Raw genomic sequence first — 26205 nt, forward strand, 5'->3', positions numbered from 1 at the left:
GCCCCCTCTGACTAGGCGGGATATGAAAAAGCTCAGTTGTGGGGTTGGGCGGGGAACGCGTCCTCCGATTGTTCGTCCGAGACGCGGAACTTTTTAACGACTGGCAAGTCCCGTGAAAGTTGCTTTTGCACAACACGCGGGGCTAAAGCTTGGTCGGCTGGTGGTGTGAACGCAACTCACCGCTTAGAGACGGCTGTGATGTATTGTGAAGCGGTATATAAGTCTTAAGTGCTATTGCTAATCTTGCTGGCTCAAAGCTGTAAGAATCAGGGTTGAGGAGGACGGCGTCAGCCAGGGTAAAATCGAATTGGCCATAATAGAGAAGTGAGTATTTTTGGAAAAGAGCACACACCTGGGAATTGCTCCCTGTCTTTCCAGCAACTGTTGACTTGTGAATTAAAAAGCGATGCCATATCTCTCCAGGATAGGGATCAGGGCACTGAGGGCTGGACTAGAAGACCTCCAAGATCCCTTCCAACCTTATTGTACTATCTAAGAGATGGCTCATGTAGGCATTCCTTAATGTCTGTGATAAGCCACTGGAATAAAATGATCAGAAAATGGAAATTATGTGGGCAAAAATTCAACTGCTGGTGTATATGCAGACTTCAACTGATTCATTACTTTTTCTATAAATTCTTGAAATCTGCATTTTAAAATTAGAACACAGGAATCGCTGATAGAAAATTCATACAATAAGCAGAACTAAGACACACCATAGCTTTTCTGTTTGTATTGTTTGTATTCCCCCTCCCTGATTTTATGTGAGCCGCCCTGAGTCCCCTCAGGGAAAAGGGCGGCCTACAAATGTTAATAAACATCTAAACATCTAAACATTCTGAACACTGAAAGCCAACCTGCCTAAGGACTACAGGTAGTCCTCAACTTATGAACACAATTGGGTCCCATATTTATGTTGATAAGTGAGACATTTGTTGAGTTTTGTCCCATTTTCTTGCCACAATTGTTAAGTGAATCATTGCAGTTCATAAATTAGTAACCCAGTTGTTAAATGAATCTGGCTTCCCTATTGATTTTGCTTGTCGGAAGGTCCCAAAAGATGATCAAATGACCCAAGCATCGGAAATTTTGTCACATGATCATGGGGATGCTGCAAAGTGTAATTGTGAAAAACGGTCCTAAGTCACATTTTTCAATGCTGTTGTAACAATGCTATGGTCATTAAACGAACTGTTGTAAATCGAGGATGACTTGAATAGAGAGGAACAATTCTACCTGCCTGTCCCGGAGGATCTTTTCATATTTTGTGCTCTCCTTCACTGATCCCTTAAACTCTGCGTTTTAGGAGCCCATCTATCTCGTTGCACCTGAGCAGGAAGTGGCGCTTAGAAATTCGAGGGATGGGTCTGATGGTTTCCCCACCCCACCCCTCCACCTTTCAGCTCTTCATCGTTTTTCTTAACCCGATGCCTCCCCTCCGTCCCCCCACCCCCTTGCATGAATCAATGTATTGACTCGGGCGGGGAGCTGGGGAGGACTTCTTCCAGGCACAACTTTGGAAGTCGGCTTCCACGCCCTCTCTTGCCGCCCTTAAGAGATGTGGCGCCCGCAGTAACGGCTTTGTGAAGGTTATGTCCGCGACTGGCTTGATGACGTAGAAGAGGTGCGCCGCCGGATGAGGCGTGCGCGGGGGCACGGCTCAGGTCGGCAGAACTTCTGGAGCGGTAAGTCGCCGGGCCCGGCAGCGCTGCGCCTTTATTTCTAGCGGGGGGACTCAAGTCTGCCGGCCCGGGCCCCCGGGAGAGGGTCTTATTTAGCGGGCTTTACAAAAGCGGAGGAGGTGTGGGCCGAAAACGGTTGCAAACCCTTAACGCCCCCCACTCCCGGTCACTTCGGGACGTGGAGTCAGCGTGTCCGTTGAGTGTTGCTTGGAGATTGAATGGCTGCGCCGCTTCGAAGGGAAAACTCAGGAAGGGGAGCTTTGCTTTTTCTCCCCGCTCCCTTCCCCCCTTTTTTTCCTCTGCCAAGGTGCCAACCTTGAAGAGTCACAATGCAGTTGGTGATCCTTATAAGTAAGGGGCGTGCATAAGCACACCAACGTGCCTACCGTCCCTGTCCAAATGTTTCTTTTTATTCGTATCCATTTCTTGTATCCAAAATCATGTTCATACATGCATATGTTGTCTAATACATGCTTGACGAAATAAATAAATAAATAAATAAATAAAATAAAATAAAACTCCTCGGATAGCTATTGTGTACACTCACACAGACCGATCCCTGGGCATGGGTTGTCTGAAAACATCACATCCCTCTGTGTATGTAGGGCTGATTTGCAAGATTTGCTGGCCAGTGAAAGGAATATGCTTGGGCTGAACAAAGAGGTGTAGTAGAGTATGTATGAATGTGTGTCTCAAAACAACTCATTCAGGGTAATTTGAATGGATTTTCAGCTCTCTTGAAATGGTTGAAGGGCTTTGGCTAACATGGATCTATAATGTGGGCTCTTAAGAATGTTAACAGTAACAGAGTTGGAAATGACCCTGGAGGTCATCTAGTCCAACCCTCTGCTCACGCAGGAGACCTATACTAGAGATTCGAACCGTCGAATGGCATAGTTTTGCAGTTTTAGACTTTGCCCTTACACAAAGTTACGCCCCTCAGAGAGGCTGCGCAATTTGGGAGTCCTCCTGGATCCTCAGCTGACTTTAGAACATCATTTGTCGGCTGTGACCAGGGGGACCTTTGCCCAGGTTCGCCTGGTGCACCAATTGCGATCCTACCTGGATCGGGAGGCTCTTCAGACAGTCACTCACGCCCTTGTGACCTCAAGACTGGATTATTGTAACGCGCTCTACATGGGGCTGCCCTTAAAGAGTGTTCGAAGACTTCAGTTAGTCCAGAATGCAGCCGCGGGAGCGATTGTGGGTGCACCTAGGTACACACACGTCACACCTATCCTCCGTGAGCTGCACTGGCTACCCATTAGTCTCCGGATCCGCTTCAAGGTGCTGGTCGTAACCTATAAAGCCCTACATGGCATCGGACCTGGGTACCTGAGAGACCGCCTCCTGCCGATTACCTCCCTCAGACCAATTAGATCTCACAGGTTAGGTCTCCTCCGGATTCCATCTGCCAGCCAACGTTGGCTGGCGACTCCCCGGGGGAGAGCCTTCTCTGTTGCAGCTCCAGCCCTCTGGAATGACCTCCCGGTGGAGATCCGGACCCTTCCTCCTCCCGGTCTTCCGCAAAGCCACCAAGTCCTGGCTGCTCCAGCAGGCCGGGGGGCTTGTGAAACATCCAGCCCCACAGAAATTGTGAATGTTGTGTTTTTAAAGTGTTGTCTTTGTCTTCGTCTATTTATCCCCTTCCTTTATCTATTGTGAGCCGCCCGGAGTCCTTCGGGAGTGGGCGGCATACAAGACAAATAAATACAAATACAATACAATACAATACCCCATATTTAGATGGCGATGTATGTAATTTAGCTTATTCAAAACTTGGTGAGACAGTCATGTTATGTTTGAGAAATTTTCTGTTAAGTGGAACATTGGAATCCTGTTCCACAATTCTTCCCTTAATAGCCCCAGTAGCCATGAACCTGTTTTCAGTGGCTCTGTACTAGTTCAGGTACTTAAATGTAAATGGATCAATCTAATAAAGAAATCCGAATTTTTTACATTGTTGTTTTAAACGTAGTATAATAGTAAAATAATTTTTGAAGATCAGTGCATCAGACAGATCTGCTTGATGCCTTTGAGACTCACCCATTTGCAATTTTCCTCTAAATGCACTTCAAAGTGTAGTGGTATTTATAGGCATCATACCCCCACTCAAGCTTATTATATTCATGCTGTCTGTGGTGGGTGGCCGCCTATTTGTAATGGGGAGGAAAGAAAAATGTTATACCACTTCTGTTGTCATCTCTTAGCCACTTCTGCAATCTGCTATACATTAGAGGCATTCTTGTTATCCTCTTACAGTATTTTAGAAATCACTGCAGATAAATGGTCACAATGTAGAGATTCTGTGGAAAATGAAAGGGTTATCCCCAATGAGCATGGTCATGCTTTGTTTTCTCATGAAACTGAGAATTAAAGAATAAATTTATATGTTTTAAATGTAGAGGAACTGTAGTTAATTGTGACAGTTTAATATTTGCTCTGATTTTATTTGTGTAGAAATAGATGAGATTTCTTAATCCCATTTATACTACTGACATATTAGTTTAAATATTAATGCCAGTACATACATTCCTCCAAATATTGATAAAATGTAACCAAACTGTAACAACTCTTATTTATAGTTCAGTCCTCTGTATGTATACATTCTATGGCTAATGTTGCTTATAGACACAAAACCATACATAAACCACAAAATAGGAAATAAGTCCTTTCAAATTTAGAACATTTTGCTGATGGGTTGAAATAAGTCCTTTCAAATTTAGAATATTTTGCTGATGAGTCTGTTTTTTTTCTGAGCTTAGTTGTTTTCTTGCAGAGGTCTCATTATCCAGACTAGTAACATCAGTGCTTGCCTTATCTGTGTTGGTGGGAGTGGTTTTGGAAGGTGTTTGGTTGAACCCTTCACTATTACCTTGTTTGGCAGTTCCTTGATTGGGGTATTGATTACTTCTTGATTGTAAATCTGGTGTTAATCTTGGTGTTAATCTATGCTCTTCAGAGTACTGATTGGTGATGGGGAGGTATTTTGATCTTTTATTCTTGTGATTGATTAAGATTTATTATCATAGTTTCAACAGGGAAACTAACCATCCTAGGCCAAGCCAAATTAAAAAATGCTAGATAATTCTTAGAAGCCTGGCACTTTAACAAATTGGCCATCAATAGACATAATCAATATCTACATGTGTGCAAAAGCCAAAAAGGGAACAAAAACCCAGGCTCTCACTGTCATTCATCACTCTGATGAGCATAGATTAACACCAAGATTAACATCAGACCAAGACCATTCCCATCACAGGGCATGCCCCTAGAATATAAATTGAGAGCAAACTCTAGTTCTTACTATCACTGATGGTGTTTAGTTTGGGTAATGAAACGTCTGCAAGAAAACAAGCAAGAGGACACCAATGACCCATCATTTCAAGCCTGAGCTACAAATATTCTCCTCTATTGGAATATTTGCTGTTTGTCACATCTTTTTGTTCACTTTTGACAGGTAGGATATTTAGACCTTATGTATTCTGATTACAATTTTTGCAGATAAAAATTCTTATGGAAAGAGAATTTCTTAAGTATAGATTTATGTTTTTAGCTAGATAATTTTAGATTATTGAAGTTATGCGTCCAATTGAGTAAGCATTAAATTTTATTTTTAATTTTCACTACTGCACTGCTAAATCATAATTCTTAAAATAAATGACTACTCCTAGTACGGTAGCGGGAATGACCATTAGTGTAACTTCTCTAGTGGGGATGACTAAACAAAGTGTACAGGATGTGCAAATAGAGAAGTCTTGTGCTACTTTTGTAACAAATTACAATTCGATAACCATGTTCTTGATTTTTTTATAACTTGTTCTTGGTGGGAGAAAGTGACAAGGATCCTCTTTTCCATTTGTGCTAAATATACAATGAAAGGAGATTTCATGGATTCTTTATCACCTGCTAAAAGGAACACTACAAAGAGACTGACTGAACTAGTCATGGTAAGCTAGAATTCTTCAGAATACTAGCTAAGAGTGACATACAGATGAGTTATTTAATTGAACAATGTACAGTAATCCAAAGGCCTTGGTTAATTGATTCTTGTTTATTAAAAGTGAATCTTAACAGTAGGATAGATCCACATAGGCCAATTTATGATTTGTGCAGGAATTCAAATTTAATAATCTCCAATCATTTGTTATTTAGGCTCATATTAAAACACATTTAGTGAAGAGAATCAGCAGTTTCTCTGGCAGTCAGTTTTCCAGTTGAACTGTTCTTACTGCTAGGAAGATTTTGTAAGTCAAATCAGTCTTCCTATAACTTAAATCTGTTATTCTGTGCACAGTACTCTATAAGTCTTAACTTTCTTCTCTGTGGTGTACTTACAGGTTTTTGAAGAGTAGTATTGCATTGCTTTATAGTCCTCATAGCTCCTTCAATTTCTCTTTATTAACCTTAATTCTAGCCTTGAATCATCCTTATTATGATACTGTAAACCATTTTTAATCAGTCCTGACATCTTCAAGTTGCCAAGGTTGAGAAACACTGACTTAATGCAACCCAGGCAAACCAAAACAGTGGACAATATTCATTTGCCCTTTTTGCTGCTATATTTATTTCTTCTTTCTGGACTGAATCACTCTTGGGATAATTCAGCAGTAGCAAAAATACATCCTTCAGATCAGCAATGGTTCAGTGTGTTCTGGAAGAGATTGAACATGGACTTTTTGAGGCCAGAACATGTCTTGAAACAGTTACTGTTAAGAATATTTTGATATCTTGTTTTACTCAGCCTTTGCATTAGGCTCTTATCAATTACTTGGAGTAAACAGGCATTAACTTATGAGCCAATGTTTCTTAATTTATTTGTAATTGAAAATCATCCGATCAAACACCCTCTCTCTACATTTTTGTCTTTAAAAACATTATACATATTTGGGAAGAAATAATTATAGTTGTATAATTGAGGAATGACCAGGTTCCCATTCCAATGAAGCCCCATTTAGATACTTGTCATCCTATTTCCTATTTGTAGTTTTCTTTTGAAGCTGCTTGTGCAAATCATAGTGCCATTTAACACAGCACATGTGGACTCATTGTCAGGAACTGTCTTGAGACTTTTTTACTATAATAAGTTTTCCAAATGTTAGTAGAAGTGGTAGTGTGAATAGGGCCTCTTGTTGTTGTTTTCACTAAACCAGCTTTTAGCCACTAATCCATTTTTGTAAGCCATTGACTAGTCCTGAACATAGGGAGGTGGGAGCTGAGGTGATGAACACACTCTGGCTTGGCAAGCAATAAGCTGAGGCAACAATTCACGCAGACTGGTGAATGTTTGAAGTTTGCGATAGGCCACCTCCATGAAACACGGTTAGAGAATCACTGCTATTAAATTGCTGGCACAGGAAAAAAACTAACAATATTTTGTTTTACCTTGCTTTGGGTATATTTAATCTCCTTGATAAGGTTTCTTCTTTTTAAAGCGGATTCTTGCCTTATATTCTTGCTCAGGACTGTATCCATTTGAATGTGAACATTTATTTGAATGCAAACGTTTCTTTTAAAATAAAATGTGATTGTCTTGATTTTTCTGAGGCATTTTGTAGCTAAATGTATGCAAAGGAAATGGGTGTATGCAGTGATATAAGTGAAAGGATTAGGCAAAATCCTTTCTATCTAGAAATTTGCTTCAAGAGAAGGTGTAGATGACTTTCTTGTGTGAAATAAAAAATAGGACAGAACTAATTTAAGTATTTTTAATTTACTCAGTTTTGTTTTTCCTTTTATTAGGAATTTACCTGATATTTTTTAGTCTATTTTGTTTGGTTTGTTCTTCTTTAATAGTTATGAAATATAAAAGTGACAACTGGTTTGCTGTTGCTTGTTATGCTTCCAAAATGTAACTATAAATTATTCCTTAATTCAGGTCATTACTGAGGCAGGAAAAAGAAACTAAAAAGTTAAATATTTTTTCTATGTGTATATCCTTTGTTTTCAGAGTTGAGTCAAGTGGGTAATGTAATTTATTTTTTTTGGCCCATTTTCTGAGGAAAAAGCTTGCCACAAACTCTCTTATGTACTTTTTGCTGTAATTTTAAATGTTATATTGCACTAATACGTTGTTTATTTAATTGAAAGCTTTAAAGGTAAGATTTATCATTGCAGATTTTTAATTGATTTTTTGATATTTAACTATATTTATGTAATTAATTTCTGAATTCCATTCCCGTGGTGTTGGAAACAGCAAACATGATAACATTAGTTCATCTATGGAAAATAGTTACTGCAACATAGGAGTAATATATGTTATGAATTTTACCTGAACACAGTAATGTGAGACTTTTTCTCTTTTTCAGGTCTGGAATCTTTATTTTACATACTTGATGTTTTATCAAATATGTCAATACAGACTGCAATTTAGTTTTTGGGATGCTTTAAGGAAAGCTACTTCCTTAAGGTAGATGTTGTGAAGCTTGATTTCTGGATTTAATTTCTGGAAGTAGTCCTCATTTGACTGGACACCTGATTGCTGCAATGGATCAAAACAACAGTTTACCACCCTATGCTCAGGGCTTAGCATCCCCACAGGTAAAATATATATATATATATACACTAATTAACTTATTGAAAAACAAAACTTTCAAAACAGTTTTTAGAGACCTGCAGTGTTGGATGGGTTTTTTTTAACCTTCCTTTGCTGTTTCTTTTCCTTGAATTTTAAAACAGTTGTGTTTATAACCTCTCTGTACCTCAACACTATATTGGTTGCTACTCGCCATGCCAGCCTCTGCAGGTTAGGGCAAGTTTTGGTTAATTCTTATTGCTATCTTTTTGATGGAATGAGTGATGGATATTAAGGCAGTAAGAACTGTTCATTGTTAATATAGTTTTCACTATTGAAACTCCTGCCGTGAACAGAACAGTAATTGCTTGACAGACTAACTCTTCAGGTTTATCTGCTTGAGATATATGGACATTGTTCTTGATTTTGTCCTTCTATTTTAAAGCTTTCTAACCTCACTGGAACCAGAACAGAAAGCATTTTCTCCTGCTTTGTTTTTTGTATTTTTCCCAATAGTTTTTATTAAAGATTATTTTAATCAAATAAAACTAATTCAAAAGTCTGATACAAATGTACATTAAAAAAGAAAAAAGTGAGAGAACTCCCCCCTCCCCCAAAAAACCTAACAATAGTAAAAAAAAAAGAGAGGAAAGTTTCCCCTTCATCACCAGCAAGTATTATTCAGCATTAACAGCTTATCACTGTCTGTTAAAATATAATCAAATACATTTTCAATCCATACTTCAAGCTGTTTTCTATCTATCTTCTCTAAATCTTCAGCCCTCCTTATCCAATCAACAGAGGTCCAATAACATACAGCCAAAATACCTAATAACACAAGTATATCATCTCCCTTTCCATATATTTTTCTTCATTCTGTAAATTGAGTGTTCTTTAATTGTAATCTTTAGTACCCTCTAGTATCCAAATTTTATGTTTTTTCTTAAAGTTTTATGTTTTTTCTTAAAAAAAATCAAAACAGAAGCATTTTCCTACAGAGAGGATTCTTTATAAATTGATTCCAGACTGAATATTATCTGAAGCCTTAGTCCATTTGTAACTTTTTAAAAACAAAGATTTAATCATCTGTTTGCTGTTTGTATCTCCCTCCCCCCGCTAAACAAAAATGTTCTAAACCTGTAGTTAAAAGCTTCTTCTGCTAAGGATTGAAGGAAAATCATTTTGGTGCTCTAAAACCTGTTGATCCAAGGGTGCCTAATAGCCGAGAAACAGTTAACAATTTCCAAAAGCAATTAGAAAGAAAGTATGAACATACTGTCTTTTGAAAGCTGCCTGACCATAGTTTGAATGAGATGGCTGTTCCAGAGCTGTAAACTTGCTGGAGACTGCTGTCTTGGGTTTTCTTGCAAGAAGTTGCTGTCTGAAGCACTTGTGGGCAACCTCACATCCTTTCTTTGTCTGGAGAGGAATTATAGAGCCAGTTTGCTCATTGGCTCTTCATTCTACTGCAGTCGTCAGATCCACTTTTTCTAGACCTTCAGTTCATTGGTTCCCCAAAAGTCCCTTTCACAAGTCAATTTTTGTGATCCACTAGAATACTTTTAAATTATAGCACTTAATTTGGCAGCAAAACCCATCCATTTTCACGAACCCAAAAAAATATTGGATATGTGCATCAATTCTAAATGAATAGTGTAATGTGAACATCCCTTTTTCATTTAACCGGGCAGTGTTCTTGCTACCTTCAACTTTGGAAATGTTGGCTTAAAGACATTGCAGGATTAGTTAAAGCAAATCGGGTAAAATCAAATTTTGATTGTTTCACTGTTGAAAATTTGATTGTGATACTTATGAATATGAATTAATTATAGAATAAGATCCAAAAGTAAAATATGGTGGCAAAAGCAGCTTGGTCATCTTTGTTCTATTATATCTTGAACAAAATCCTCTGCATGGTTATTCAGAAGCAAATTGCTGTGCAATTGAATTTGCTTCTAGGATAAATATATATTGGATTGCAGTTGTGTTTTATGAGCCATGATGACACAATGGTTAGAATGCTATTGCGCAGCATAATTGTGCCGACTGCCAGCACTTCAATTCTCACCAGTTCAAGGTTGACTCATCCTTCCATCCTTCCGAGGTGGGTAAAATGAGGACCCAGATTGTTGGGCAATGTGGTGACTGAAAACTGCTTAGAGAGGGTTGTAAAGCACTGAGAAGCAGTATATAAGTCTTATTGCTATGATATCCAGAATACAGCAGCCATTCTGTAAATAATTCTATGCATTCCTAATCTTGTTTATGATAACTCATGTATGTTGCAGTCTTTAACTTTTAAAAATTGTGTTCATGTTGTAGAGTGCAATGACTCCAGGCATCCCTATTTTTAGTCCTATGATGCCCTATGGCACTGGGCTCACACCTCAACCTGCTCAGAGTACCAACAGTTTATCAATCCTGGAAGAACAACAGAGGCAGCAGCAACAACAAGCAGCAGCACAGCAGTCCAGTTCACAACCAACACAAGCAGCATCTGGTCAAACCCCACAGCTCTTCCACTCACAGACTCTTACAACTGCCCCTTTACCGGGAACCACACCTCTCTATACCTCTCCCATGACTCCCATGACCCCCATAACGCCTGCCACCCCTGCTTCCGAAAGCTCTGGGATTGTACCACAGCTGCAGTAAGTGCAGATTCCACTCTGCTCGCAAATCCTGTACAGGTAGTCCTTGACATAACATTTAGTGACCTTTCAAAGTTACAACGTCGGCGAAAAAAGTGGCTCATTAATGTTTTTCACAGTTACGACCATAGTAGCATCCTCATGATCATGTGATCAAAATTTAGATGCTTGGCAACTGGTTCATATTTATGACTGTTGCTGTGTTCCAAGGCCACGTGATCTCCTCTTATGACTTTCTGACAAGCAAAGTCAATGGGGAATCCAGATTCATTCAACAACCGTGTGACTAACTTAACAAATGCAACAATTCACTTCAACAACTGTGGCAAAAAAGGTCGTAAAAATGGGACAAACTCACTTAACAAATGTTTAACTTAGCAACATAAATGTTCAGCTCAGTTGTCATAACTCAAGGATTACCTGTACTTTAAAAATGGTACATTTTAAGGGGGAATTCTATATTGATTTTTTTTTAGAGCAAGTTCTGAGTTCATGCTGCCAAGTGGCTCTGTTTCACTTGCATATGTTGCTGTGTTGAATGCAGGTACCTTGCGGGCATTTATTCAGAATGCCAATGCATTAAGTTGGATTTAAAAATTCTTTCAGTCATTTTAAGATTTCTCTGAGGTTTTTTAATTTAGATTTTTACTGGTATTATGGCTTGTAACTATTGCTCACATGATTACTCTTGTAATTAGTTTTTGTAGAGTGTCCTTATTTGAAGTTTTTAAGATTACCTAATATATCTCTGAATTATCTCCAGGAATATTGTGTCTACAGTAAATCTTGGTTGCAAACTCGACCTCAAAACCATTGCCCTTCGTGCTCGAAATGCTGAATACAATCCCAAGGTAAGATATAACGGAGAGGTGACAATTAAAGTTACATTAATCAATGATGGTTTTTTTGCTATTTTTGCTTCTGATAGCTCATGTTACTTGCTTCAGTTATTGCAAAGGACATTTCTGAGTATGCTTTTTAAATGTAGCCAAGAAAAGATTTTGGGGGCTGCAGTAGTAACCTTAAAGAACAATGCCACTGTGCATTCATGTTGTGTCAAACCATTTTATACTAAAAGCTGCAAAATACATAAGCATTTGTTGTGATATACAGTAGTTTTGGTAAAATAAAAGGTAAAATTTGACAGAACTACTAGATCCCATTTCTAGTTGGCCATAAAGAATGGTTTACAAAACTGGCTGGGTTCATACCTCAGGCCAAGCAACCTATATTGTGACTTTCCCTTTTGGTAGTAATTGTGGGAAGAAAATCTTGTTAACGCTCTTGTAAAAGAAGGCAAACCGCCTCAGTGGCTAGGACGCTGAGCTTGTTGATCAGAAAGGTCGGCAGTTTGAATCTCTAGAGTTGCGTAAAGGAGTGAGCTCCCATTACTTGTCCCAGCTTCTGCCAACCTAGCAATTCGAAAGAATGTAAAAATGCAAGTAGTAAAATAGGAACCACCTCTGGTGGGAAGGTAACAGCATTCTGTGCGCCTTCAGCGTTTAGTCATGCCGGCCACATGACCACAGAGACGTCTTCAGAAAGTACTGTCTATTCTACTTGAATTCAAGTCAAACTTACTGCAATGTTTCGGCTATCAAGTTTGAGAAATGTGTTTTCCTTAAACAAACAAAAGGAACTAATATATTGTATTACATTGTATTTGTAACTGTAGATTTTTTTTTAAAGTGAAGAATGGAGATTAATGCAACTTCAGCTTACTAACTAATGTATGTTTAGGGATTTTTGTTGTTGTACCGTAGTTATAAAAGTGTTTGTTTTTTTGTGTTTCAGCGTTTTGCTGCTGTAATTATGAGAATAAGAGAGCCCCGTACCACAGCTCTCATATTCAGCTCTGGAAAAATGGTGTGCACAGGAGCTAAAAGGTATGCAAGCTGAAGCAACTGTCTGCAGCCATTTAACTTATTAGCATTTGGCCCAACAAATATGGCCATTTGACATAGGTAATCTGTTAAAAGCCAGCTAATAGGTATGTAATTTACAAACTGTATGTATATCATTCAGACATTCCTTGATGAAATACAATGCATCTTATATTTTTTCCAGTGAAGAACAGTCCAGGCTGGCTGCGAGAAAGTATGCTAGAGTTGTACAGAAGTTGGGCTTTCCTGCAAAATTCTTGGATTTTAAAATTCAAAATATGGTGGGCAGTTGTGATGTAAAATTCCCCATCAGACTTGAGGGATTAGTTCTTACGCATCAACAGTTTAGCAGGTAAGACAAAAAAATATGTTATCTTAAATGCATATTGAAAACATTTTCTGTTGTGTTTCTTAGTTTTATTTAAAATGTCTCATACTTGTTTTGGGTCATTTATGTACTTCTTTGCAAAAGAGAGGCAGCCGTAGGCAGTTCTGATATATCTTTAATGTATAGATAATTTCAAACAATTTTAAATTTGTGTAAGATTCTGTGCTCAATTCTTCAATACTGAAACAAAAAGCTTTTTTATTTGAACAGAAAATTGATCATTTGTTAATACGTATTGGTGTAATATGTATTAGTGTAATTTAAATCTTTAAGAGTAGTAATGGAAAGTAGATAAGATACTACCGTATATACTCGAGTATAAGCCGAGTTTTTCAGCCCACTTTTTGGGCTGAAAAAAGCCGCCTCGGCTTATACTCGAGTCTACAACTGGATCCGGCAGTGCTGTTGCCTGTTGGAGGAGGAGGAGGCGAACCAGTCTGCCATCGCCAGCCACCGCTAGCCCTGCTGCTCTTCCCACCCCCTTCCAAGCCCCACAGTCCAGCGGATGGAGCAGCGAAGCCCCGGGGCTTCGCTACTGCTCCCCGCATTTTCTGCACGGGGATCCCTTGGAGAGGGGATTCCAGCCTGCCATCGCCAGCCACCGCTAGCCCTGCCGCTCTTCCCACCCCCTTCCAAGCCCCACAGTCCAGCGGACGGAGCAGAAGCAGCTCCGGGGCTTCGCTGCTCCATCCGCTGGACTGTGGGGCTTGGAAGGGGGTGGGAAGAGCGGCAGGGCTAGCGGTGGCTGGCGATGGCAGGCTGGAATCCCCTCTCCAAGGGATCCCCGTGCAGAAAATGCGGGGAGCAGTAGCGAAGCCCCGGGGCTTCGCTGCTCCATCCGCTGGACTGTGGGGCTTGGAAGGGGGTGGGAAGAGCAGCAGGGCTAGCGGTGGCTGGCGATGGCAGGCTGGTTCGCCTCCTCCTCCTCCAACAGCACTGCCGGATATCCGCCCAACGCTGCGGGGGCGCCAGCAGGAGCTTTGGCGGCTTCACCTCAGCCGCAGCGCTGGGCAGCAAATGTCCTGGTGCTGTTGGAGGAGGAGGAGGCGGTGGCAGCAATAGCACCTGAGGACAGGACAAGAAGCAATGGAAACTTGTCAGAAGGAGACTCAAGCTGGAAATAACGAGAAATCTGACAGTAAGAACAATTAAAATCCTAGGAAAATGTCCTTTCATGAAAAATTACTTTTTCAGTTAACTCTGCCTGACATTAGTTGGGTGAACAGAAATATTAGTTGGCCAATTCTAAAAGGGAGCACCAGAAAGAACTTAAAATATTTTTTAAGAGAGCTGGGTTTTTCATTTATATTATATGTATGAACAGAATTAACACAAATTGCAGATACCAATCAAACATAAAGAAAAAAAGGATGAAATAATGCTCATTTTAAAAAACTCAGTGAAAATAAAAACAATATACCAAGAAGGTGGCATACTGGTTGTGATTTGATCTCTTCGGGGGATCCCGGGGATCCCCTATACAAGTATTTTAATATTGCAGACTTGCAGTATTATAAGTCATACTGATATTATAGAACACTTTAATTAAGCGGGTCCCTTGAATAAACATAACTTTGAGTTTCAAATAACACTGATTTTTATTTTTGAAATTTACCGTAGCTGCTGCATTTCCCACCCTAGGCTTATACTCGAGTCAATAACTTTTCCAGCTTTTTGGGGTAAAATTAGGTGCCTCGGCTTATATTCGGGTCGGCTTATACTCGAGTATATACGGTATGCTAATTGAACAACTCTAAAAGTGAAAACTGAATTTCACACTAGCCCAACCTGTTTAAAATATTCTTGGCCTTACATTATATTATTAGAAATAGTTCAATAATTCTTATATGCTGTCTACTATATCCTCAACTTTTATATTGAGGAATTAGCACTAATAATGATAGGCCCTGGGATACATAAGACATGACTTAATATCATCTCAGCTTAATCTACGTGTGGCAGAAGGAAAAAAATATATTTCTATTTCTGAGCAAATACTTTGATCAGTCTACATTAGCTTTACGTTTTACTTATATTGAACTTTTCTTTCAGTTATGAACCAGAATTGTTTCCTGGTTTAATCTACAGAATGATCAAACCAAGAATTGTATTGCTCATATTTGTTTCTGGAAAGGTAGTTTTAACAGGTAAGCCATATTTGAAATTTCTGTGCACTGACTGTAGCAAACTGAAAAGTACCCAATAAAGATTTCAAATAGCTAATTAACAACAATTAAATGGGATAGTATGCCTTTAAAGACCACTAACAGCTGAACAAAAGCTCTATGAATTTGGTGCACAGGTTTGAATTCCACATTTACAATTTGTTAATGCTTTAAGAAAATTAGAAAACTAGTGATAATGGTAGCTACAGAATCTCTGAACATAGTGGTTAAATATTCTCTTCTTTCCTTTTAGGTGCAAAAGTCAGAGGTGAAATTTATGAAGCATTTGAAAATATTTATCCTATTTTAAAAGGATTCAGAAAAACGACGTAACAGTTCCATGTGTTTATTCATGAAGCTGGAGCACATTTTTAAAGGTATTGATTATGGCACAGCAGTAACACACACATCAGGACTTGGAATCTTTTCCCAGATAGTGCCTCTTTCCCTGTTTTTCACGGGAAGGGAACATATCATTGTGTGTTTCGTCTGCACTAAGTTACTGTGCATTGCTTCACCATGTTCTCACACAAGAAAAACTGAGCTTATTTATATTTCTGGCTCTTAAAATGGCTAATTTTTAAAATCTGAGTGTCTTATGCTGGCAAACTGGTTAAACTGTATTATCCAACATTTAAAACTCTGGGGTTACTTACAGTATTCTTTCAACCGTGGATTTTATAATCAGAAACGTTAATTTTATGCTTTTAGACCTACTTCCACATTCCCTACATTTCCAGTGTTCAGCAGGACAGAAACTTTGCTAGCGAAGACAGATGGCTGTATATATTATTTTGTGAAGCAATTCTAAATGTATAATTACTTGACTAAATAATTTGAATAGTAAAATTTGTGGTCAATCTTTGCTTTTGCTGTTTTAATGTGCTAACTGCATGCATATAGCTAAAATAACTTGATTTTTATAAGATTTTTTATTAACAATCCAGTATTAAAGTAATGTTTTGCCATTTCAGTTATTTTTGTGTTTTTTCTTAATTGTGTCTTAGTTTAAGGTTCTTATCTCCAAGAGGACTTACAGCTACAGAGGAACAATGTGTTAATGATAGAAATAGCTTGTTTCCAATTGATTTTTTCCATTATCCCCCCCCCCCCCCAAAAAAAAAGCAGACCGGGTGCTGTAGTAGAAAGGAAAATGAATTTTGTATCTCCAAAGAGATGTCAATATATCCACCCACACTACTGTATTCCTTTTAGGTTGGGTTGGAGATGGATTTACATACATTTAAGTACCAAAGAAAAAAACATTTCTTCCTCATCCCTCTCCTATAAAGCAACTAGGTGAATTTCAGGTATAATTTCTCTTCACCTTCCTTCCTTTCCCTCCCTCTCTCCTCCTCTTACAATGGCCAAGAAGAGGTTGAGCTATTCAATACCAAAATGACTTTACCTCCATCATTATTTTAGTATGAATTGATCAATAATTTCAATAAAGCATAATGTGTGATTTCAGATCACAGCCAATGAAAGAATGGGGCATACTGTATTCAGAAATATACATAGCAGCTTACTTGCAATTTTTATTGAATTACATTGCAAAGTATCATGGAAACTTTGAACTCAAAAGTAAAGCTTCCTGTTTGCACTTCGAGACTCATCCCATTGGTTTCTTTCCACTGCAATGACAATTATCCATTATTCATTTTGTCACTTGTCAGCTACAAGCCAACCAATTTCATAATGAAAACAACAGGATGAATGTGAAAATTCTAGACTCTTGAATAAGTGGATGTCTTCTCACATATGAACAGCATATTCCAGCCAACATACTGTACTGAAGAGTATTATTTTTAAAAAATTGCTTGCTTTGCTTTTTCCCAACCTATATGTTTCCAAGATGCTAATCTTTTATTTCCATTTCTCATCAAAGAAACTAAAGAATCAGTTCCTGGATTGGATGATCTCACTATAGTGTTCCATAGTTATATAATGGAATAAACTATGAATTCCATATTTCAAATTTCATTCCATACCTGATTTTGCCAAAGCTTTCCTGGTTTGTAAAATTAAATTTCCAAGTAAGTAGTCCTTTGAAACAAACTATTATTTATTGAATTTATATTGCCGCCTATTCGCCCATGGTGACTCACGGCAGCTTACAGAATATAAGACCACATTTAAAGCAATCAAAATAATCAAATAAATTAATATAGTACAATGTAACAAAATCACTCCCCCTCCCCCGTGACAGTAAATCACACGAGCCATTTAATGGGCTCCATCCCACTCCCCAGGCCCACTGGCAGAATGAGGTCTTCAGCGCACTTCGGAAGAGTATTAGAGTGGGGAGCATTCTAATCTCTGGGGGAATGATGTTCCAGAGAGAAGGAGTAACCACAGAGAAGACCCTTCTTCTGGGTCCCACCAGGTGTATTTCCCTCGAGAATGGGAACCGCAACTTTCCCTGTCTCCCCGCTCTGATGGTACAGGTACATGTGACCAGCAGAGATGGTCCCTCAGATAACTTGGTCCCAAGCCATGGTTATTACCATTACTTACGTTCTACTTCAGGATATAAATTATTCTAAGGTGGCATCCAAAATGAGCACAATGAAAAATAAGTTGACGAGGATCTCTCCCACAATGCAACTGATGGTTAATGGTTATGGGACAGGAGCAAATTCACCCAAAGCAAATTCTGACAGGCCCTTAAGATCCTTCACTAAGGGTGGCAGTGGGAATGGTCTCAGGGATGAATAGAGGAAAATAAACAGTGGAAACAACAATTCATTTCTCACCTGAGCCTTTATTATAATGAATGTATCACCACATCATGTCTCTTATGATTTTTTTTTCACTTCAAAGTTTTAGTAAAATAGCAATAGCAGTAGCAGTAGACTTATATACCGCTTCATAGTGCTTTCAGCCCTCTCTAAGCGGTTTACAGAGAGTCAGCATATTGCCCCCAACAATCTGGGTCCTCATTTTACCCACCTCGGAAGGATGGAGGGCTGAGTCAACCCTGAGCCGGTGAGATTTGAACCGCTGAACTGCTGATCTAGCAGTAGCCTGCAGTGCTGCATTTAACCACTGCACCACCTCGGCTCTTATAATAATCACCTCTCTAGTCTCATGGTGATCATTGTTATCAGCTTGAATATAAAAAGTAAGAAAAAATTATGATATGGAAGAAAACTATCTCGCTGCTTAAGCTTTGCAGAAATTAAACAGAATTGGAAATGTCCTGCTTCCAGATGAACTCTTCAGCATAGTGGTTTCCTAGATCACAATTCACAGTACATGTGTAGATAGCCAGTGTCCCCCAGTCAATGCTTTCTCCAAGACTGTCGACATTTAAGTGAGCTAGAAGCTGTGGCATCACCTTAAACAGACAAAATACTTTAAGTGAGCTTTTAAAACTAAGTGGTCAAATCACTTTAATCTATAACCATATTATTCTATTATCAATTTTTTGAAATATCCAAGAGAAAAGTAGATAAACAAAGAAATTGTGTTAAAAAGAAGCTTTATGGCCTTTTATGTGCAATCCTGCCAAACATCCATACCTGGAATTCAAATACTCTTTTACTACCACACTGACAGTTGGGAATATCTGTGTCCTGAGGAATATTTAACCCTGATATCCAGATGGGCCCTTCTCCATTTCTGCAGTATCTGATAATCTGAAATTCAAGAAGAATCAGAATTGAAAATAGAATTATGTAGATTTTGTAGGAGTATATATCATGTGAACTAAGAAATTCTTCTCTTTTTCAATTGACAGAAGTATCTTGTATTAAATACTGATTTCTATGTATCATGTATTTACTTAAGTTGCAGGATTGTATGAAACATGCTTCCACTAAAGTGATTATCATCTTGGTAATTTCCCCCAAAACCTGTTCTAGTTTCTAAGCCACTGTAAAGGGTTAATAAGTACATCACCATCTTGCATTCTATCCTTCTATGTGCAAAGCTTAACAATCATGAATATGGAACATCTGCTATTAACTATAAGCCATATTTTGAAGCTCAAGCTTTTGGGTTTTCAAATCCCAATTTGGCAAATGGAAATGACAACCAGTCCAAGATTGCATGATTCACATCATTTCCTTTCTTGATTAAGGCATAGTTGAAAGATGAGACATAATATGCACACATTTGTTAATATGTTAGTATGTTGTGGCCTTTGTCTTACTAGCATTTCCATGGAGAACAGTACTAATGGCTCAATTTCCAACATTCAACTCTTTTAAATTTCATTTAATTTGTTGCTAGTCTCCATCTAAACGTTTTGGTAGCACAAAGTACGAAATTAATTCAAAGTGACAAAATTCTGGGCTGGATTATTCATATCCCATTTCCATAGTAATATATCAGTATATCGCATTAATGGACATGAACAATACATTTAAAATACCTGTTCTGGTTCCAAAGATATTCTTTCTTTGAATATTTGAAAAATTTTATCTTCTGGAGTTTCATGTTTTGCCATCATCTCTAAGGACATCTCTTCTAATAATTCAGAAGCTTCATCTGGGGGAAAAATAACAGTATTTAAGTTGTAACGCTGAAATATTGTAAAAAATGTTTTTGGCTGAGTCTGTCAGGGATGAGTCAGTATTCATGAAATTTGATTTTTAAAAAGCTCATAAACAATGAAAAATATTGTGTCCATCTTAGAAGCCTGCAAAAAAGAAGAGAAAATGAGATCTGCATTGCGCAGAGCAAAACTGAAAATTGATGTTGCAAGTGTTTTCTCTTTTCATCTGAACTGGGATAGAAGAATTTGGTGGTGCTTTTTAAAACCAATGCTAAATCCACCTTATAGCTTCTATTATCGTGGTATGTACTTTCAATGTCAAAATGAGAGGAAAATGAACCAGATGTTTTTTAGCAATTACACTTCAATACAGTTCTGACACAACATACTTATATGTCTGAGGCTAACTCTTAACTTTTAAGCAAACTCTAAGTAATTTTTTTTAAAAAACTCATCATTTGATCTGAAAGACAGATTTATACATTCTTTAAGATATACTTCAGTTTAAAATAAAAATTTACAGTATTGAAACATGGACTCATTCATATTTCTCACTAGATTTACCTGTTGTGTCATCATTTTTCTCTAAATCTTCCTGCTCTGTGTCATTGACAGCAACAGAATCCAACTCCTCATGTTCTCTTACAATTTCATACTCGGGGAACAGAAATTTATGATCCGGAATTACATCTTCTATAAAACAAAAAGCCAATAAAGAAAATGAAGAAAGTCTTCATTTACTTTCTCCTAGATTTTATTATACATTTGTCAGAGGTGGAGAAAAGGCAAAATTTTTCCAGAAAACCCCATTCTCTACTTACAATGATATTGACCATATACTATGGCTTTATTTTAACTGTACATATATAGCCTTAAACAAATAAAGAAAATTAAAATGGATTTTTTCCCACAAATCTATTCCACTCCCTCTCTCAGCTACTTTATGGGCTTTCACTTATGGGCTCACTTGTATGGCAGGGAAGTTAATGAGAACAGGGGAAAATAATTTGATCCTAGCATGTTTCTCAAGCTCTCCTTGCTGGCATCTAATCTGTTCTCCAAAAATGACAATCCTTTCCACCAAATAGTTTGTTTTTCAGTTCTCTCTGAGTTCTGCTAATTCCAGTTGGGTTTCCTTCTCCCTGACATGTAAAGAATTGTCAATCCACACCAAGTTCAACAATATCATCCTCAGGGGTGGTATTGACTTACCGGTTCAGAAATGTGAGCACGCATGTGCTTCACTTGCATGCGCCACCTACGTGCATAGTCTTCCGTGATGAGCCTTTGGTGAAAAAAGGGCCTAAATGGGATGGCATAGAGCTGGGGCAAGTGGGTGCAGCCACCCACGATTTCCGTTAGCAGTTCAGGAGAACCAATCCAATACCACCTCTGATCATTCTCCTCTACTCAATATTTCTGCTCTGATTAGAATTAGGAAACAGATGTTTTAATTAAGCATGTTTCTTGGTGCCTGTGGTGGTGGTAGGAAATCCTTTAACTTTGAGACCACTGCATTATTTCACATACATTAGGGCAACTTTTCCTGACACAAATATGTCTTTGTGAGGTTGTGCAACAAATCTCAAAATTACTAGACAGCAAATATGGTTTACATTCAGAATTGTACTAAGCCAAATGTTTATTTGCCTTTGATGTGGTATATATGACCCTTGTATCTTAAAAATAATGACTTCTGGCCTAGAATTATGTGTCAGCCAAGTCCAGAGAGCCAAATCAAGTAACCCTTAAAAAAGCCCCATAGTATGCCTATTTAATTGAACAATAGATTTATGTTTTAAAGATTGAGGATTCTTCCAAAAAGCTTCAAAACAAACTACCATTTTGGCTAAAGCTCCCAAATGAACAAAGGGCATAATTGGGCAGCAGCAAATAGGACCTATAGCATGGCAGGGCCAACTGGAGTTGACAATGCTAACCCTAGCATTTTTGCTTTTTTTAAAAAAATAAACAAGTTAAAGAAAATAATATTTATAAAACCACAGCTAAGCCATTAACTAGGCATGTAGATAACTGTGTTCCTTATTTTTCCACTAGAAGTCTTTTTTTTTAAAGACCATGGTGCTTCTTCTAAGAAAGATACCAATAGAGAACATTAAAAGGACATTGCCATAAAACATTATTAATCACGTCCAATTTTTTGGTGCTAGTAACATAGAAAATAAACTCTCTTATAACTAGAGTGCTAATGCACACAAATCAAAAGACTATATGTTCCAACATACATTCTTATATTTATTTTATTTTGGTGCGCTCTTATTGTTCAAGGGTATCTCTAGCTACCTACCAGGCTGCAAACATGATACCTTATGTCCTGCTTTCCAGTCTTTGATCTGATGGTCTTTGCTACAATAATGAGCCTTATGACATTTGGAACATGTGCTGGGTCCCAAGCAACCACAAACTCTGCAAAGCATAGCTCCGCATTTTAGCTGCAGATTCACAGAAGGTAACTCTTCCAAAGGTGGCTCTTCAGGTGGTGGATTATAAGAGTAAGTATCATTCTTTCTTGGAAGCTGATTCCTAAAAACTTAAGTGAGAAAAAAATATTATCTAACAGAAATACACATGACATACTACTTTTATGTAATTCTAGTTTAATCTCTTCCCACGCCAAAACAATACATGAGGATGTCCTGGAATTAACCTTTGCGTATTCTATTTAATTCTTGAAGGCTCTATATAAAAAATGTTGTCCAGAATATGGAATAATAGGCAGCATATAAATGAGATGTTTTGCCACACTAATAGAAATAAATAATATTTATTTCATTCACTTCCTTGCTACATTTTTACGTAATGCTTTGTGTTGCCCTGAAACTTCTGTCTCCCATCTTCCTCTAGTCAAAGCCAGAATCATCTTTAGTACTTCCTTTTGGCAAGGCCATGCAGAAGGCGAGATCTGTAGAATGGATGGTGAAAACCTGGGGAGAGCCAACTGAATGAGCAAAACCGCATTCTTTGAGGGGCTGGCCAAAATTTTTGGTAAATAATAAAAAAAAGCAGGTTGTGTATGCTCCACTGCTTAAGAAAGCTTGGGCAGTTCACAGAACATGTGATCATGTTCCTTTATGAACTGCCAACCTAGCAGTGTGAAAGCAATTAAAAATGCAAGTAGAAAAATAGGGATCACCTTTGGTGGGAAGGTAACAGTGTTCCATGCACCTTTGGTGTTTAGTCATGCTGGCCACATGACCCCAGAGATGTCTTTGGACAGCGCTGGCTCTTCGGCTTTGAAACAGAGATGAGCACCACCCGCTAGAGTTGGGAACGACTAGCACATATGTGCGAGGGGAACCTTTACCTTATGTACAGTGTAGTTATTTCAAGGCAACAGGTTTATGGGTGCTTAAATAACATAACGTTATAATGTGGTATCTTAATACCACAAACTGTGTCCTGTTCCAGACAATTCACTATTGTCCACTATTAATCACTATTGTCCACTATTAATCTCCAAGCAGAAGAAAGTGAGTCCCCAACTTGTGGGTGCTCCAACAATGGAGATTTCAAAGAGGTTGTTGAATCACTATCTGTCTGAAACGGTAGTTTCCTACTTGCACTACAAGATTGAAGAAGACAGAAGATACAAGTTAGACTAGAAGACCTCTGAGGTCCCATCCAAACGCTGTTATCCTGTACAGTATTCTGAGAACAGGCTTACCAAAACCAAAACCGTCTTTTTGCATCTTGAAACCTAACATTATTTTATTACCACCTATTTACAAGCCACTTCCTCAGACGGGCAGCTGTTTCCTTCTCAGGAGGTAGCCCGCTGCACAGTCCCTGGGGATGTTAAGCTACTCCCAAATGAACAAACAGAAGATGCTTCGACTACACACACACACACACACACACACACACACACACACACGCAAGCACGCACGCGCGTGGAACGCTCGAGCTGTGTCGTCGCAACCGAGGGTTGCGCCCCCGACTCTTTCTCGGGTGGGACTCTTGCAAAGGATGATCCACCCACGTGCAGCGCCCCCTCACCTTTCAGACTGCCCGGGGCTGGGCCGGCGGGGCGGTAGCAAGAAGGCTGGCGGCAGCCGAAGAGGAAGAGGCTCCTGTGGAAGGCCTCAAGACGCTCTTGCACCGGCGCGTAGAGCTGCAAGAGGAACGCGCACGGCTGCCCGCATACCCCGCACCGAAGCTCGGAGGGTCCCGGCAAGCCGGCCTCGCCCAGCCAAGCAGGCCTGCCCCCGACTTTGCAAGGAAACTGGTCACTGCGCAGCCGCCAAGGTGCCGCTTCTTCCACGAAGCCCAACTCGACTTGGTGCGAGCACATTTTCTTTCTTTTTTTTAAGCACTCGGCGGCAGCCGCCTCCAGAAGCGGCGGAAAATGTCAGCAGCCAGGCAACTTTGCGACGAGAGAAGCGAGCGCCTCTAGCGGGGCGGCGGCTTCTCTATCCCGGTGCACTTCGCAGTCGGTTCCCACTTCACCACACAGCAAGTGTGGGCAACGCTGACAATTTTACGGCCTGTGGACTTCAAGTCCCAGAATTCCTGATCTTGGCTTGGCTCAGGAATTCTGGGACTTGAAGTCCACGGGGTCAAAATGGCCATAGTGGCTCATTCCTGGTATAGAGAAAGGGTCCGCTTTCTGCCGAGCGGTTTCCGAATGAAAACTGAAGGACAAAGCTTGTCCCATGGATCGGACTTGTGAATCGCGCAATCAGTTCGATACAGGGACTTTTGCTTTTCTGATGCTCTCTTCCAACTCGGGTAGAGTAGCAGATATTGGAGGGAAAGGAAGACGGTCTTTTCGCTGCGAGATCAAATTGTCTTCCGTTCATGCAGACTGGATTCTTGCTGCGTCTTGGGGCAGTTTTTAGGATCATGATGGGGAAGCTAGTTGGGTAATGAAAAGTCTGCAAGAAAACAACCAAGCTCAGAGGGCACCAAAGACCCCGCAGTTTTTAGGATCATCCTTACACCGACTGTGTGATTTAATCAGTGTGATTTCTTTTTTGCAGTTCTATTTATATCCCCATCTTTTTAAAACAACAGGAGAGCTCAGATAGGAGAGCTGTGTTAGTCAGAGGTACCTCCACCCCCCAAAACAGGGATAAGCACTTTTTACTATAGTAAAAGGCTTTCATGAGTTACGGTTCACTTCATCAGACAGTTGCTTGAGTCATAAAAAAAATTACCAGAGTCCTTAAAATATATGTATATAGTTTTAAATTCCTGAGTGTAGGTGTTGCCCTCTGTAGGTGTGGGAAATAAGAATAGTACAGGTGGCCATTTATTTTTCTTTTGCGTAGAAAGTAAAATAATGTTTATTTGTCTTTCAAATAAAGTGAGGCTAAAAGAAAGTTGTTCCAAGATAAGCAGCAATTCAGAGGCAGGAGCCTGGCTGGCCACTTTTACATCACATTTGTTATCAGTTGAAGAGCGAGGTATTGATGCCTGCAGATGTGCCCTGTCCAGTCTTCAGTATTTCAAACCTGATTCTATGAAAGCTTCACTGTAATTCTATGTCGATTTTAAATTGTTTATGAGGAATGGAGTGATAACTGGGGAACTGAAACAGCATAGAACTTTTTGGATTTGCAGTATTTTTTCATAAAGGACCTGGAATGTGCTACTTTTTTCTTTTTACAATATTTAATATTCTGTTTACTCAAACTTATAGTGTGGGGGTCTTTGGTGATCTCTGAACTTGTTTGTTTTCTTGCAGAGATTTCATTACCAACTGGGCAACATCAGTGCTAGAAGAGATTGAGGTTTGCACTGTTTATATATATGTGACCTGCGCTGACAGTGTTGATGGGATTGTTTTTGGTGGTTCCTTGATTAAGCTGTTTAGTTTGATTTTTGTGTATGTTGGTATTTCCTTGCTTAGGGTATTGTTTACTGCTTGATTGTGATCTGGTTTTGGTGTTAATTGCTGCTAAGGTGGTGTTGTGGTTTTTTTTTCCCTCTTTGATTCTCTGTTTTGAATGATATGTAGATGTTGTTTATCTTTATGTGCCTGTTGATGAGTGCCAGGCATCCAGGAAGTTTGGTATTTTGGGACCTAATTTAGTCTAGAATTGAAACTATGGTGAAGTCTGTCCATGTCTTGTGCAATTAAGGAGTTTTCATCATGTGTTCTGCCACTTGGTGGTCATAGATGTGCTCTGCTAATTTATCTTACATAAAGGCTGTAATTGCTCTTATATTGTATGTTGTAGATGACCCCTGTTTTTATTTCTGAAGCTATTAGATCTTTTGGTTTACTTAAGATATTTTAGGGGCTTTAGTTGATGTGTGTGCTACGGTGATGTCCTGTGGTTGTAATACTCTGTGGGTTGTTTCTGAGACATTTTTAATGTATGGCAAAGCTTTTCACAGCTTGTGTTAGTTGTGCTGTAGTGGGCTAAGTGGTCAAGCATGTTTTGATAAAATGTGT

At 39.0% G+C, this 26205-nt stretch overlaps 2 protein-coding genes across 6 annotated transcripts; one reads left to right on the forward strand and one right to left on the reverse strand.

The window, feature by feature from the left end:
- The first annotated feature begins 35 nt into the window (after window positions 1-35).
- On the forward strand, window positions 36-16256 carry TBP (TATA-box binding protein). 5 transcript variants are annotated; one of them, XM_032215634.1, is made up of 9 exons: window positions 1195-1685; window positions 7991-8222; window positions 10519-10847; window positions 11611-11698; window positions 12642-12733; window positions 12915-13082; window positions 15171-15265; window positions 15537-15660; window positions 15995-16256. In XM_032215634.1, the coding sequence occupies exons 2-8, from the start codon at window positions 8169-8171 to the stop codon at window positions 15614-15616; spliced, it is 906 nt and encodes a 301-aa protein (XP_032071525.1). In that variant the 5' UTR covers window positions 1195-1685; window positions 7991-8168; the 3' UTR covers window positions 15617-15660; window positions 15995-16256. The 5 variants fall into 5 exon arrangements, with proteins under 5 accessions (XP_032071524.1, XP_032071525.1, XP_032071521.1 ...); XM_032215632.1 differs by adding an exon at window positions 5520-5632 and having other exon boundaries at window positions 1668-1685; window positions 15537-16256; XM_032215633.1 differs by lacking the exon at window positions 1195-1685 and adding an exon at window positions 36-324 and having other exon boundaries at window positions 15537-16256.
- Window positions 16257-18278: 2022 nt separating this feature from the next.
- PDCD2 (programmed cell death 2) lies at window positions 18279-24272 on the reverse strand. Its single transcript, XM_032215629.1, has 6 exons — window positions 23802-24272; window positions 22093-22335; window positions 20349-20477; window positions 19662-19777; window positions 18808-18924; window positions 18279-18623 (listed from the first exon to the last, which is right to left on the reverse strand). Exons 1-6 carry the CDS (start codon window positions 24094-24096, stop codon window positions 18465-18467), a joined length of 1059 nt encoding a protein of 352 aa, XP_032071520.1. The 5' UTR covers window positions 24097-24272; the 3' UTR covers window positions 18279-18464.
- Window positions 24273-26205: the final 1933 nt, after the last annotated feature.

Source organism: Thamnophis elegans, chromosome 4 (genome assembly GCF_009769535.1).
Source record: "Thamnophis elegans isolate rThaEle1 chromosome 4, rThaEle1.pri, whole genome shotgun sequence".
NCBI classification, from domain to species: domain Eukaryota; kingdom Metazoa; phylum Chordata; class Lepidosauria; order Squamata; family Colubridae; genus Thamnophis; species Thamnophis elegans.

Coding starts and splice junctions, on each gene's coding strand:
- TBP (XM_032215633.1), top strand. CDS start 8,169: ATGGATCAAAACAACAGTTTACCACCCTATGCTCAGGGCTTAGCATCC. Junction 8,223..10,518: donor AGGGCTTAGCATCCCCACAG/GTAAAATATATA, acceptor TTCATGTTGTAG/AGTGCAATGACTCCAGGCAT. Junction 10,848..11,610: donor GGGATTGTACCACAGCTGCA/GTAAGTGCAGAT, acceptor AATTATCTCCAG/GAATATTGTGTCTACAGTAA.
- PDCD2 (XM_032215629.1), bottom strand. CDS start 24,096: ATGTGCTCGCACCAAGTCGAGTTGGGCTTCGTGGAAGAAGCGGCACCT. Junction 20,478..22,092: donor GGTATCATGTTTGCAGCCTG/GTAGGTAGCTAG, acceptor TTTGTTTTATAG/AAGATGTAATTCCGGATCAT. Junction 19,778..20,348: donor GAAAAATGATGACACAACAG/GTAAATCTAGTG, acceptor TTTTTCCCCCAG/ATGAAGCTTCTGAATTATTA.